The following is a 13,124-nucleotide window of genomic DNA, read 5'->3' as shown; positions in this document are numbered from 1 at the left end:
TTATCGCCATATATTATCCTCATTTCAAATGTAGATGTGTTTTCCCTTATTTTTATCTGATGAAATGAAATGAAATAATTAGTAGTCAAAAGAAAAATAAGAATCTAATTTCTAATTTATTTGCACGGAAATATTAAAAGAAAACTTCACATCAGTGCAATATAAACAGTTTTACTCAACTTTTTCAGGTCATAAATTTACATTTACTTATATAATAACTTTATATGATCAACAACAACAGTTACGATGAGATGAATAGGATCCCTCAATTTGAGCCTTGAGTATATAAAATCTTTTTGTTAGAGAGTGTTTTTTTTATCAAATGGACCTTATGTGATGCGAATTCTAATTAATAAAGTAGAGGTCCTAAAATGGATACCAAATATCAAATAAATAATAGTATACAAAATACACTATCAATTATACAAATTAAATTTCAAAAGAATAACTATAGAGCAAAATTTACTCAAACATTTTATTTTTCCAACAAATTTACTGCCGTCCACTTTTCCATTACATATCATTTTGTTTTTCAAATTTTGTTTAACGACAGTTGACCTAATTTTTCCCCACAACCCCGTATATCACTTTATAATAATCCAACCCCGAATTCCCAAATTCTAATAAAATCCTCTATAACCCAACTCTCTCTCAGTCAAAATTTACACATCACATACTGCCATTTCTTACAAATCTTGACTAGACATGTACTATATCTGAAAAAAAACATTTATATGTATCTCAAGACAAGAGACCTTAGAAGAAGAGAGAAATGGGTAATTCATTTGGGTGTTCAGCTTCCGGTGAACGGTTGGTATCTGCAGCAAGAGATGGTGATTATGTAGAAGCAAAGATGTTACTTGATTGTAATCCATGTCTTTCAAAATACTCTACTTTTGGTGGTCTTAATTCACCTCTTCATTTTGCTGCTGCTAAGGGCCATAACGAAGTATTTTTCCCTTTTCCTCTTTTTCCTTTTTTTTTTTGTCTCAATTTATGTTCCAGGTTTCGATAGTCAAACCTGTTAATTTTGATCGTGTATTTGAACAAAAATCTTTCATTTTTTTTTGTCATAAAATCTGTACATATTTGGAAACTGGGTAAAAAGTACATATGAAGAAATTGTGGTTAAAGAGAAACTTGTTTGAATCTCGGAATCCGAAAGGTGCTACATAAATTGGGACGGAGGGAGTATTCTCATTTCCGTTGTATGATATGTTGTTGATTTGTGTTTGAACGTTTTTCAGATTGTTGCGTTGTTGCTTGAGAATGGTGCTGATGTAAATTCTAGAAATTACTGTGGTCAGGTATGTGATTTTTTTTTTTACCCTTTTTGTTGATTATTACTGCTTAGTTTTCTTTCGAGACTGTTCTAATGAGCTGATAGTTTGAAAGGGGTAGTTAGTTATTGAGAGATCAGCTCTATGAGCTGGATTTTTGTCAATTTTAGTGTTGGAGTATATCTTGGGGCTCTTTGAATTTGAGTTTTCTTTCAATTACCAAATGAATTGATGGATATCTGACAAGTGAGGATTGCTCAGTTGGTAGAGCACCTCCACCCACGATCGGTAGGTCTAGGGTTCGAGTCAGGCTAGAGGGGAAGTGTCCGAATACCATAGATCCTCCAAACTCTGTGTGTGTGTGCCAGGGGAGGGGGGGGGGGTGTAAAAATATATATATATATATATATAAAGAATTGATGGATATCTATATTGAGTCTGACTTTTGAGTTGTTTTTGAAGACGGCACTGATGCAGGCATGTCGATATGGCCACTGGGAAGTTGTACAAACCCTTCTTCTCTTTAGATGCAATGTGAGTTTCCTTTATCCTTCCTTTACTTGTTAATTTGGCTGGTAGAGTTGCTGTTCGTTAAGAGTTACTGTATTTTTTATGGTTGCCTCTAGATTTTTTTCTCTAGACCTCCATGTCATTCTTCTAATAGCATTTGCTCCTTTTGTATCTTGAAACTTTCTTTCAGGTTACGAGGGCAGACTATCTTAGTGGAAGGACAGCTCTCCATTTTGCAGCAGTGAATGGACATGTTAGATGCATAAGACTTGTGCTGACTGATTTTGTTCCTAGTGCCCCTTTTGATTCAATAAATGCTCAAACAAATGTTGACAGGGGTGACAGTTCAAATTCAAAAAGCAAGAATGAGCAAAGGTTAGTGATCTCTTTGCATCTATTCATCTTCATTCATGTCACCTGGATTCATGTTGAATTGTACAGATAGACAGACAAATTAGCTACAAGATTTATAAATGCTAATGAAATCACTGGTTGTCCCGTTATGGCATTGATTGAGGACTAAACGCAAATTGTGTAAGAAAACAGAGAAGACTGAGGTGGTAGTGTAAAACATATGCTCTTGTAAAAGAAGGGGTCTTATGGGTGCTTCATTTGGTAGCTCCGTGTTTTTCTACAAGAGACGGCTATCTAGGTTTTGATAAGAGAATTTGTTAATAAAAATGAGCTGATATTAACCATGCTCATGAGTTCTGACATGAAGTTCTTTGACTTTGAGGGTTAATTCTTCTTGGAAAAATTGGACTATTGTATCTGTAAGCTTCATTTACTTGGCTAATCGTTGTATTTGCTTCATTTCATTGCAGTGCACTGTCAAAATTTGTAAATAAAGCTGCTGATGGTGGTATTACTGCTCTTCATATGGCTGCATTGAATGGGTATTTTGATTGTGTCCAACTCCTGCTTGATCTTAATGCAAATGTATCAGCTGTGACATTTCACTATGGGTCCTCGATGGATCTGATAGGTATATGCTCGCTCGAGGCATGATTACATGTTTTTGGAATTTACCTGATTGTTAATTGACATTTTTTCAAATAAATTATTCTCTAGGAGCAGGAAGCACTCCTTTGCACTATGCTGCCTGTGGCGGAAATCTAAAATGCTGTCAGGTGATTGGTTAACTTGTCTTCCATCTACTATCTAATAATTTTGATTGCCAGAAGAAAAAGATGCAATCTTTTATCCTAGCTAGTTTCTAAATGAGTATTTACTTTGTGTTGCTGCAGATCCTTATTTCAAGAGGTGCCAGTCGATTGACATTGAACTGCAATGGGTAATCTGCTTAGAACTTTCTCAGTTTAACTATCACATGTGTAAATTCCAGATGTCACTCAACAGATAAATGGATTCTTTCAGGTGGCTTCCTCTCGATGTTGCCAGGATGTGGGGGCGTCATTGGCTTGAACCATTACTTGCACCAAATTCTAATTCAATTATTCCACCCTTTCCGTCTTCAAGTTATTTATCATTGCCTCTCTCAAGTGTGCTCAACATTGCAAGGTAAATGGCAATTACCTGTTTTGCCATGCGTAATCTAATTTTTGGACTGATAAGGGAGGGATAGCCTAGTGGTAAGGACCCTCCACTTCCAAACATAAGGTTTCGGTTTGAGTTACCAAGGAATTAAATGTGGGGAAGGCCACTATTTGGCTCGTAGGTACAGGGATTTAGAGGAGTTGGGTTAACGTTTTTTTTTTTTTTTTTTTTTTAAAAAAAGCTTATTTCGGAACTCCTGGTCTTTGTCATCTGAACAAATTGGAGTTCCCTTTTTGTTTGTTTTAAATCTGTTTTGGTGCATCAAATTTGTTAAAGATAAAAGTTCAATATCTAATCTAAACCTGGTCACTTGTTGTCTGAGGTATGATAACTTTTTAATTATCAAGTCTCACTTGATAGAGAGGAGGCATATGTTTGTGATGTGATATTTCATTTTTAGATTATCTAGTGTTTTTTTATGTTGGCCAAGTTTGGTAGTTACTTTTTGATAAGCAAAATAAATGATGCCATTGATGATAACTGAACTACTAGATGCAAATGTCACTAGAGATGAATTGTTGTAAATGCTGCAAACTCTGTTTGACCAATGTTATTTATGCTAGGGAAACAAAACAATGTGAGGAGCTAAATGAAAATATGACAATTACTTCTAAGGATATTATGCGTAATAACTGTAAAAGGGTACTCCATGTATTGATGTAGGTTTGTAATAAGCAGTTCACTGTCAGTCTACCCATTGTCGGGTTGTTCAAAATTCTTGAAATCAATATATATTTTTCTGTGAAATCTATCTATGTGATGCACAGCATAAAGGTGTAATGGAGCCTTTTAGCTTGTGAAGGCATGAGCCGTAAAAATTATGATTGATCCAACTCATATTTGTTCAAGCTTTTTTTTTGTTTGTTTCCCTATATCCAACTCATATTTGTTCAAGCTTGCACTATGGAATGTTTTGACTTTGAATCTCTGGGCATTGCTGATTTTTACTTGACCGGTGGTAGTGGCTGTTAAATAAGTGATAGAATGGACACTTGTTTTATACTTCTCTTTCTGATTTCTGTTTGTTGCTATTTCTTTGGGAAACATTTTAGGTGGGGTTCTTCCTCCCCCCCCACCCGGCCCTCCCTCTCCCCCAAACCACTCTGTTAAATAATGGTTAATCTAATAAGTACTGTAAAATTAAATGCCAACCATACATAAGTGCTGATCTTTGTGAGCGCTTTCTGCAGAGAGTGTGGGTTGCAGTCATCAGCAACTTCCTCTGATGATTCTGATACTTGTGCTGTTTGCCTGGAGAGGGCATGTTCAGTGGCTGCTGAAGGTTTGGACCATTACTCAATTTGATTTTGTTCAATATATGAATTAGAGAGATTTCTATAAAATGGTTATGACAACAATCATTTATGCAACTATGTTATATAGGAGCAAACTTTGGGACTCTAAGATCCAATCTATCACAAGATGAATGTTGTATAAACGTGTGTATTAAGATGAATATGCACTCATACAAGATGGAAGATTCGAAATGATTACATCTGATAAAGATTGCTAGTAACATACATGGAGGAAAAAAATTAGAGAAGCGCCTGATATGTTTTACCTTATTCTACATCAATCTCCTTATATAAGATCCATAGATGTGCCACTATGATGATTGAAGGTGGTGAAAAAGGATGACATAGACCTAAAATCTGTAAAGAAACTTGCCTCGATGACCTAGAATTCTTCCGAATCAATGCAGAGATAAGAACAAAACACAACGAGAGCAAATGATCTGTATATGTGATATCACCTAGTTGGGAGTAGGACTTACTTTATTGTTACACTTGCATTAGATTTGGTTTTTGTGAGGAGCCCTTTTTATCCTAGGTAGAGAAGTTTTTCTTGTCGTGTAGGAATAAGTGGGAGATCTGGGGAATAAGAATAATTATTTAGTATTGGAATGAGATACCTGAATCGAGCAGGTGGATACATATAGATAATTCATACGGCCAGATCTCTACTAGTTTAGAACTTAAAACATAGTTAAATTCGTTGATATGAATCCGGCAGTTGGTGTAATATTCCCCTGTAATTGAAGGTTTTTGGTTTCTTACATGATCAAGCACTAGCAACCTCATCATCTATTTTTACATGAGTATATGAAATCCTTTCTTGATTTATTATGGGGTGTGGCTGGAAGATGAAGAGGGTATAGCACAGGAGGCTAGTAGATTCTATAAGGATCAGTTCTTTGAAGATCATATACTTAATAACTTTGATATATTGAAGCACATTCCTCAGGTGATATCATTAGAACTGAGTGAAACCATAAGTGCAATGCCTAATGAATTATTTTAGAATAAGCGATGAATTACGCAAAATTTAGAGGCTAAAAAAGCAAGCTCAAATTGATGAATGGTGAGCCCACACGATCGATAATTATTGTGACTGCAAAACAAATCTATGAAAATTTCTATGTAATGAAGTTGAAAGGATATCATTCATTTTTAGGGGAGAAAGAAATATTGTGAGTCTTACTAACTACCAATTTGCAGTTAATGGTAGAATTTGGGTAACTTGGGGTACAAATTGGTACATCGTGAATCTGATTAGATCTGAAGCTCAAAATATTCACTGCCTAGTTACAGGTAGAACAGGAATCTTTGTAACAACTCCCGATAAAATATCTGGGGTATCCCATTATCACTGGGAGGAAAAAATTATCTCATTTCTCTGTTGTTCAAGCAAAATAGTCAATGAAATTAGAGGCTTATTCACCTGCAGCACTACCTCACATGTATCTGAAAATTAAATTAATCTTACCTTGACATTTGTCATAACCTCTTTGGCAATAAAGGCCCGTTCCTCTTTGACCTTCGCCATTACCCTCATGAGGAACAATCTCAAGATTAAGCCTGTGCATGCTCAAGACCTATCAAATGTAGATATTGTAGTTGTATCCGAGGATAAGACCTAGCACTTGATGAAGTTGGAGTGAAAATCGTAAGGGATCAGGGTTTACATCTCATTAGAGGCGAAAAAATGCGAGGAGATTTCTTTCCATATACCTAAACTTTTGTGTACAGATTTATCCAATGCATGTGTCGGTGGAAGGATGAAGATACTTGTTGGAATAATTTAGGTGTAAGTTGGTCTACACCACCGCTATAATTATCTTTTCAAAAAAGAAGTCTAGAGATTGTAGTTGTGAAATAAATGTCTAAATACTGCATTTGTTTTTAATTGGCGCTCTGTGAAATCTGTTTTACATACTCCTTCCATCCATTTTATGTGGAGTTCGGAATGCGAAGGTCAAAGCACCAAATTTTTTTGTGAATTCAGACATAGATTCTTCAAACTTTTTGAAATAAAATTCACATATTTGAAGATATGATTAACGTACTAGTATATGTTAGTTTAACCAATTAATTTTACCTGGAAAGCAATATCATATGCAGTTGTGTTTGTTCTCAATTAGGAAATATGAGATTTTGGAAAATTTCTTTATAGGTGAAATTAAATTCTCATGCACTTAGGTTTCTGGGACGTTGTTGGAACTTGGGACCATAAGAAGATGATAACAGTTCAAATGACAGTTTTGACCTTGCAAAGTTAAAAATATTTAGATTTATTAATATATATTGAGCTTTAATTTTCTATTCATTACTTTCAGGTTGTGGGCATCAATTGTGTGTAAGATGTGCACTTTATCTATGCTCAGCAAGCAACATCCCATCTGAATTATTGGGTCCACCCGGCTCCATTCCATGTCCACTTTGCAGACATGGCATCGTGTCATTTGTAAAACTCCCTGGATCCCCTGCAAAGGAAATTAAGTTACATCTGTCCCTTAGTTTATGCACACCATGCATGCTTCATCCTCGTGATCAAGAACGATCAACACCATCTAGCGCACATGAAATCAGAAAGAATCGTGTTGCTTCAGTGTCTTCAGATTTTTCATGCCCTGTGACTTGTAGCCCATTTCCCTCTGTGGCAATCCCTTTATGTACTTGTGATGAAAGACATTCCCCAACCTTGGAATCAAGAGAAAATGGTACTCAAGAAGAAACTCCTGATCAGTCACAGTCCACATCAACGGACCAAGACAAAATGGAAGTGAGATTGGAGAAAACTACCTGTTCGAACATGTTTTGGGGCAGAAGAAGCTGCAGTAGAGAGAATCAGTGTAATGCTGAGATTAATGCTTAATAGTCTTGCTTTTTGGTGTCCCAGGGGAGGAAATTTTGATCCAAGCAGAGCAGCGCGTGGATTCAAGGCTTTTGAATCTTTCTTGCAGCTTCTGTTTCTCTCGCTGGCTTTGTACCAGAGGATCCAGCACTCCAGCATGACTATCTTATATTGTTTCCTTGATCATTTGGAGTCTGGGCTTGTAAAGAATTCACAAATAGGACATTGGAGTATGCAACGGAGCATCATTGGAGAGCTGTCTAATCTTCAGATTGTTTTTAGGTTATTCTTAGCTGTTGTATGTAGTGCCGCTATTACTAGTCTGGTTGAAGCAGATAAGTTTTTAACCTGTTTGTTCCAGTACACCCATCAAGTTGCAAATGATAGTTTGAGTACTGGTGGGGTTTGTGAAGGTAACGTTAGGTGTCTGTAAACTGACAAAGATAGAGTGGAATAGGGAAATTTGTTCACAGCGGTGTTGTTTGTGCACTTTTTAATGTTCTGCAGTAGTAGTAATGTGTTTGGGTTTGTCAATTTAAGTTGCAACTTGTAAGTTTGGCATTATCTTGTAAATTAGGTGTGGTGAACTGATGATGCTCCATGAAAGCAATTGCTGCTAGAAGTTTGCCTGAAATCCTAAACATTGATAAATACCCGTAGCGACATGCTACTATTCTGTGTAGTAAATGTGAAAGGATTTTGAGGAAAAACCAGTGGAACTTTTTGACACACTTGATGAAAGGATGATATTTAGAACTTGTGGCTAAAAGCGAATTCAGTTATGTTTTTGGCATTAGACGAGTTTGACGTTTGGAAAACAAGTAAATGGAGAATGAATCATGTTGTGTGTCTGAATTCTGATTGTTGTCTTTAGGGGTGTACATTGTTTGGGTTGGTTCGGGCTTTTCAAATACCAAATTAAACTAATTATGTCGGGTTTTTAAATCCTTAAACCAACTCAAATTAAATCAATAAAAGTCGGATTTTTTGACCTCTGGTTTTTTGGCTTTTTTTTTCCGGAAAAATTTTCGTACAAAATATAACTTTTACTTCAAATATTTTTTTAGTCATACAACTATACAATTAAGGTGTTTTTTAAGAAAATAACAAAAATGTGAAAATGAGTGATGACATTGTAATAAAATATTCAATAAAAATATAATGAAATAGCATAAAATAAATATTGCTAATTAATAAGGCATAATGAAAGTGATTATCATCTAAAAATACTAAGTCATGCTAAAATAAGTACAACTAATAAATATTAATTACATTACTTTTGTATAAGCATTAGTATTGATTTGATTTTGGTTTAGACTTTATTTAAATCACTAATATTTATCGGCTACAAAACTTATTGAAACATTCAAAATTCTAATTTCAAGCTTGAAATAATATGTCAAAAGACAAAAACTATGAAAAAACTTAAGAAATATTTATAAATAACATTATAAGTAGATCTTTTAGGTATAAAATATATTAAAAATTTGTATACAAGTAATATCGGATTGGTTTAATTTCGGTTTGACTTTTTTTAGTTAAAACCAAAACAAATCTATTATGGCCGGATTTTTTTTTTTAATAATACCAAATTAAATCAAACTAAATCACTAATCAAAATTTTTTTCGATTTAATTTGAATTATCGATTTGATCCGATTTGTAAATTTTCTTTGCACACCCTAGTTGTCTTGGCAGACTTCTTGTCATTTTTAAGCATGGCAACGAGACATAATTAGCAACAGTAATAGAGTAGGCATTTAGAGAATTCCTGCGACTTCTTGTCATCTTTATTATACTTCGCAGTACTTGTTTCCGTCATCTTTGTTGACAAAGTTGGAATGTCCAGTGGGCCAAATTACCTCGTTCCTCATTTGTCCGACACGTATGCTAGTACCATCTGTGTCCTCTCTATACATACATCTTTGAAGAAGCCTTATCGAAACTACTGTAGAGGCCTTATCAGAAGTCATCTCCCTACAAGTGTGGTGTAAAAGGAAGAGAAAAACCTAGTCGCAGATATGATTGTGTAAACTGCAATCTTGGTTGGAGTATAATTTTCAAGTGCGCCTTAGGATTGTGTCATGGAGTTCAAACTTATACCGTTAAAATTTTCGGGACTTTGAACCTGTTTGGATGAGCTTAAAATAAGCAGCTTATAAGCTGGAAACAGCTTATAAATAAAAAAAAAATAAGTTGGGGTAGCTTATAAGCTGCCAAAAAAAATAAGTTGAGGTCTACCCCAACTTATTTTTTTTTGGTTTATAAGCTGTTTTCAACTTATAAGCTGCTTTAGATAAGTTAAGTCAAACGAGTCCAATTATTTTTTAGGCTTATTTTATGCATAAAATGACTTTGGGGTTTGCCAGTACCAAACACTAAAAAAAAGTGAAAAAACGTTTATTAGCAACTTATAAGCCAATCCAAACGGGCGCTTTGATAGTAAAATTTTTAGAGTTCGAACTTGTGAAAATACATTAAAATTCCTGGAGCTTGAACCGTATAGTTCTAACTCCAAAAACATTTTTTTAGAGTTCCTATTTTCCAAGTTGTGCGGAATAATCCGAAATTTTAAAGGTTTTCATATTTTGAATGGTTCAAAAAGTGAGTATTTGCCCATTTCTACCATGTATTTGTGAATTGCAATCTTAGGTCTTATCTGTTTTTATTAAAATTAAGATGTCTGAATTTGAATACACTTATAAATATTAACATGTGCATTAAGATTTAGATGTCTGAATCTGAATACACATATTTAATATTAAGATGTTGTATTGAGATCTGAATGCTAAATAATTAAGACGATTTGTTTTTTACATATCTGAATATATAAAGTTTGTCTTTATTCAAAAAATTAATAAGTTTAAAAATTTAGTAAAATACTAAATTAATCTAATACTATACCAACAAAATATTTTTAAAAAATTATATAATGGTTGATAGTGGTGATGCCTAGCGGTGGTGGTTATAGCAATAATTGGGGATCGTATTCGCTAGTGGTAATGTAATGGACCGTAGCTAGTGGGGGTCGTGGTAGTTGATGATAACAGATGATAGTTGTGGTAGACAATAGTGATAGTTAGTGGTGGTGGTGAATGATGATGGTGGTTAGCGATATATAGTGGTGATTGATGGTGGTGGCGGCGAATGATGCCAGATTGTCCGTAGTTAGCGGTATATAGTGGTGACCGATGGTGGTGATTATAGTAGTGCATTGGTGGCAGTTGTGATAATGGTGGTTGGTGGTGATGATTATAAATGGTGACTAGTGGTGGTGACGATTGATTGTGGTGATTGACAACAACTGTGATTGTGGGTTGGTGGTAGTTGATAATGATGGGTGGTGGATGTGTAGTTGATAGTGGTCGGTGATGATGGTAGCGATGAATGAATGGAATTAGTGAACAACCATTCATGTAGGAATTCTTAAATAGACATCTTAATGATATTAGAACTTTGTTATACATCTCAATCAATTAGATGAAGATTCAGATAAAAACAAACGGACTTAATAATTGAGATCTAAGTAGTTGAGATTAAGTCTTAAATGAGGCCATGGTCCAACTTGCGAGTGCACATTATACAAAGTAAAAAGAAATAGTACAAACTTTGAGGCTGAGAATACGACAAACAAATTAAACATAGAGTAACACCATATATAATTGGTTACGAGCTTATAATATGGTTGACAATGACGCTTAAATATCTTGAACCAATCAGCGAGGGGACGTACGCAACGTTGTGTAGTGGTAGTAGTAGCAATAATACTTTTGCCCGTATGTTGTCCCTACTATGTCTTCACAGAGCAGAGTGCAGAGCTTATTTGAATCACATGTTTAATTATTTCATCTTCTTCTGGCGGCAGTTTCTCTCTGGGCGTTGAAATAGACAGCAGCAACAGGGCATCCCAATCCATTTTCTGCTGAAAAACTCCGAGTGTTGAATTGGTCCCTTGTTGCTGGTGCTTTCACTGTTTGCCTTCCTCTTTGTTTGTATAATATGAATACATAGCGGTGAATCCCTATTGCTGGCTTTGGTGTCTCATAGCTCACTATTTCCCGTCCTGCATATATTTTGAAGTATAGTTAGTTACCTTAGTCCGAGTTTAATTTATTTTTCCAGTTACCATTATTCTCAGGCTTACCAAAAGAGACGTCAGTGGTACCAGGGATATCTGTAACAATCCTGAAATTTGATATTATAAGCTCATTAACGTGAATATCATACACATAGTGCAAAAAGAAATGTAAGTTTGCATTCTACTTGTTTTGCACAATTTGAATCATCAGCATGAGGATTACCAGTGGAGGTGCTCCCTCAAGTACGGATCACTGGGACTTGGAGCATCCGGGTCCGTCATGATCTTTCCCAAAGAAAAGAATCAACAATCAGAAATGGGAAAACAGAGACATTAATTCGTTTTCTTTTTAGTGTATTCCGAAGATAATGATACATTTCTATATTTGAAATCTCTTTAACATGATGTTATAACCACATAAACGTATCATGGCATGGAAGGGAGCCTTGGAGTAACGATAACGTTGTCTCTGACCAATAGGTCACGGGTTCGAGTCGTGAAAGTAGCCACTAATCCTTGCATTAGGTTAAGCTGTCCGCATCACACCCCAAACTTTGGGGTGCAGCCCTTTTCCGAATCCCACTAACGCGAGATGTTTTGTGCACCGGACTGCCTTTTTTAAACGTATCAAGACGTGTTTAAAACCACAAGTTCTAGTTGCCATATAAAATGAAAGAGAGGAAGCAGGTAAGAATGTAGATAGTTTGTATAAGGAGACTTACAAGTGTATAAGCAGATCTCATGTCTTCACCACCAATCTCAACACGAGGTTGTGCAGCAACAACAGTAGGCATGAGCTCATGTCCATTGGAGACTTGCTTGCTCCCATTGTATATCACTTTCATTTTCACACTCGGAATGAAACTGTCTACTACTTCTCCTATCACTCTCCCTACTGCTAGTGGTTCACAAGCCCCTCTAGAAGACATCCTTTTTTTTTTTTTTTTTTTTGGTTAAAAAAAAATAAAATTGTACGTCGTTGTGTGAAGAAATATTGTTGTGGACGATTTGATAGTGTGGGAAAGGAGGAGGCTTTATATATAGGCCTTTTTCTCAGGAGAAAAAAAAAAAAGAGTACTATAGAGAAAGAAATAAAAAGAAGGTGCGCTTGATTTATAAGTTAAAAGATTCGGAACCCAATTAACTTGTCAGAAAAAAAGTTGTCTACATACGGATATTAAAAATTAAACATGCTGGCTATGTTTTGAATAACGTAACTCTCAACAATCACAGCAGATGTCTCTTCACTATGCAAAGCTAAACCACAACAGATAGAGACAATAGAGAGGGCTGGGATTGTTATAGTATCCATTGTCGTTCATTTAGCTTTCGAAAAGCTATTTAACTCATCTACTAGCTAGTGTCAATCTTTAATTTATTCGTTTAAAAACACTCAGTTAATTATGCACATCCTTACCGTAGTAAATTTGGCAATATATGTATTTTAGAAGTGGATCCTGGATATATATTTGACGGGTTATAATATTGAGATTCTTATTGCTGAATTCATTACACATTGAAATAATGGGTTTAACCTTTAGTAAAAAAAATTTAATTCTTTTTGTG

The 13,124-nt window shown here is 35.1% G+C and overlaps 2 protein-coding genes across 2 annotated transcripts; one reads left to right on the top strand and one right to left on the bottom strand.

The window, feature by feature from the left end:
• The first annotated feature begins 618 nt into the window (after positions 1 to 618).
• LOC132056583 (E3 ubiquitin-protein ligase XBAT33) lies at positions 619 to 8,136 on the top strand. Its single transcript, XM_059448859.1, has 10 exons — positions 619 to 949; positions 1,248 to 1,307; positions 1,743 to 1,814; positions 1,981 to 2,165; positions 2,615 to 2,775; positions 2,862 to 2,920; positions 3,038 to 3,084; positions 3,168 to 3,311; positions 4,538 to 4,629; positions 6,964 to 8,136. The coding sequence occupies exons 1-10, from the start codon at positions 773 to 775 to the stop codon at positions 7,500 to 7,502; spliced, it is 1,536 nt and encodes a 511-aa protein (XP_059304842.1). The 5' UTR covers positions 619 to 772; the 3' UTR covers positions 7,503 to 8,136.
• A 2,887-nt stretch (positions 8,137 to 11,023) lies between these two features.
• LOC132058321 (CEN-like protein 1) lies at positions 11,024 to 12,790 on the bottom strand. Its single transcript, XM_059450863.1, has 4 exons — positions 12,281 to 12,790; positions 11,782 to 11,843; positions 11,625 to 11,665; positions 11,024 to 11,543 (listed from the first exon to the last, which is right to left on the bottom strand). The coding sequence occupies exons 1-4, from the start codon at positions 12,485 to 12,487 to the stop codon at positions 11,326 to 11,328; spliced, it is 528 nt and encodes a 175-aa protein (XP_059306846.1). The 5' UTR covers positions 12,488 to 12,790; the 3' UTR covers positions 11,024 to 11,325.
• Positions 12,791 to 13,124: the final 334 nt, after the last annotated feature.

Source organism: Lycium ferocissimum, chromosome 5 (genome assembly GCF_029784015.1).
Source record: "Lycium ferocissimum isolate CSIRO_LF1 chromosome 5, AGI_CSIRO_Lferr_CH_V1, whole genome shotgun sequence".
Classification (NCBI taxonomy): domain Eukaryota; kingdom Viridiplantae; phylum Streptophyta; class Magnoliopsida; order Solanales; family Solanaceae; genus Lycium; species Lycium ferocissimum.
This window is presented reverse-complemented; position numbering and strand designations above follow the sequence as displayed.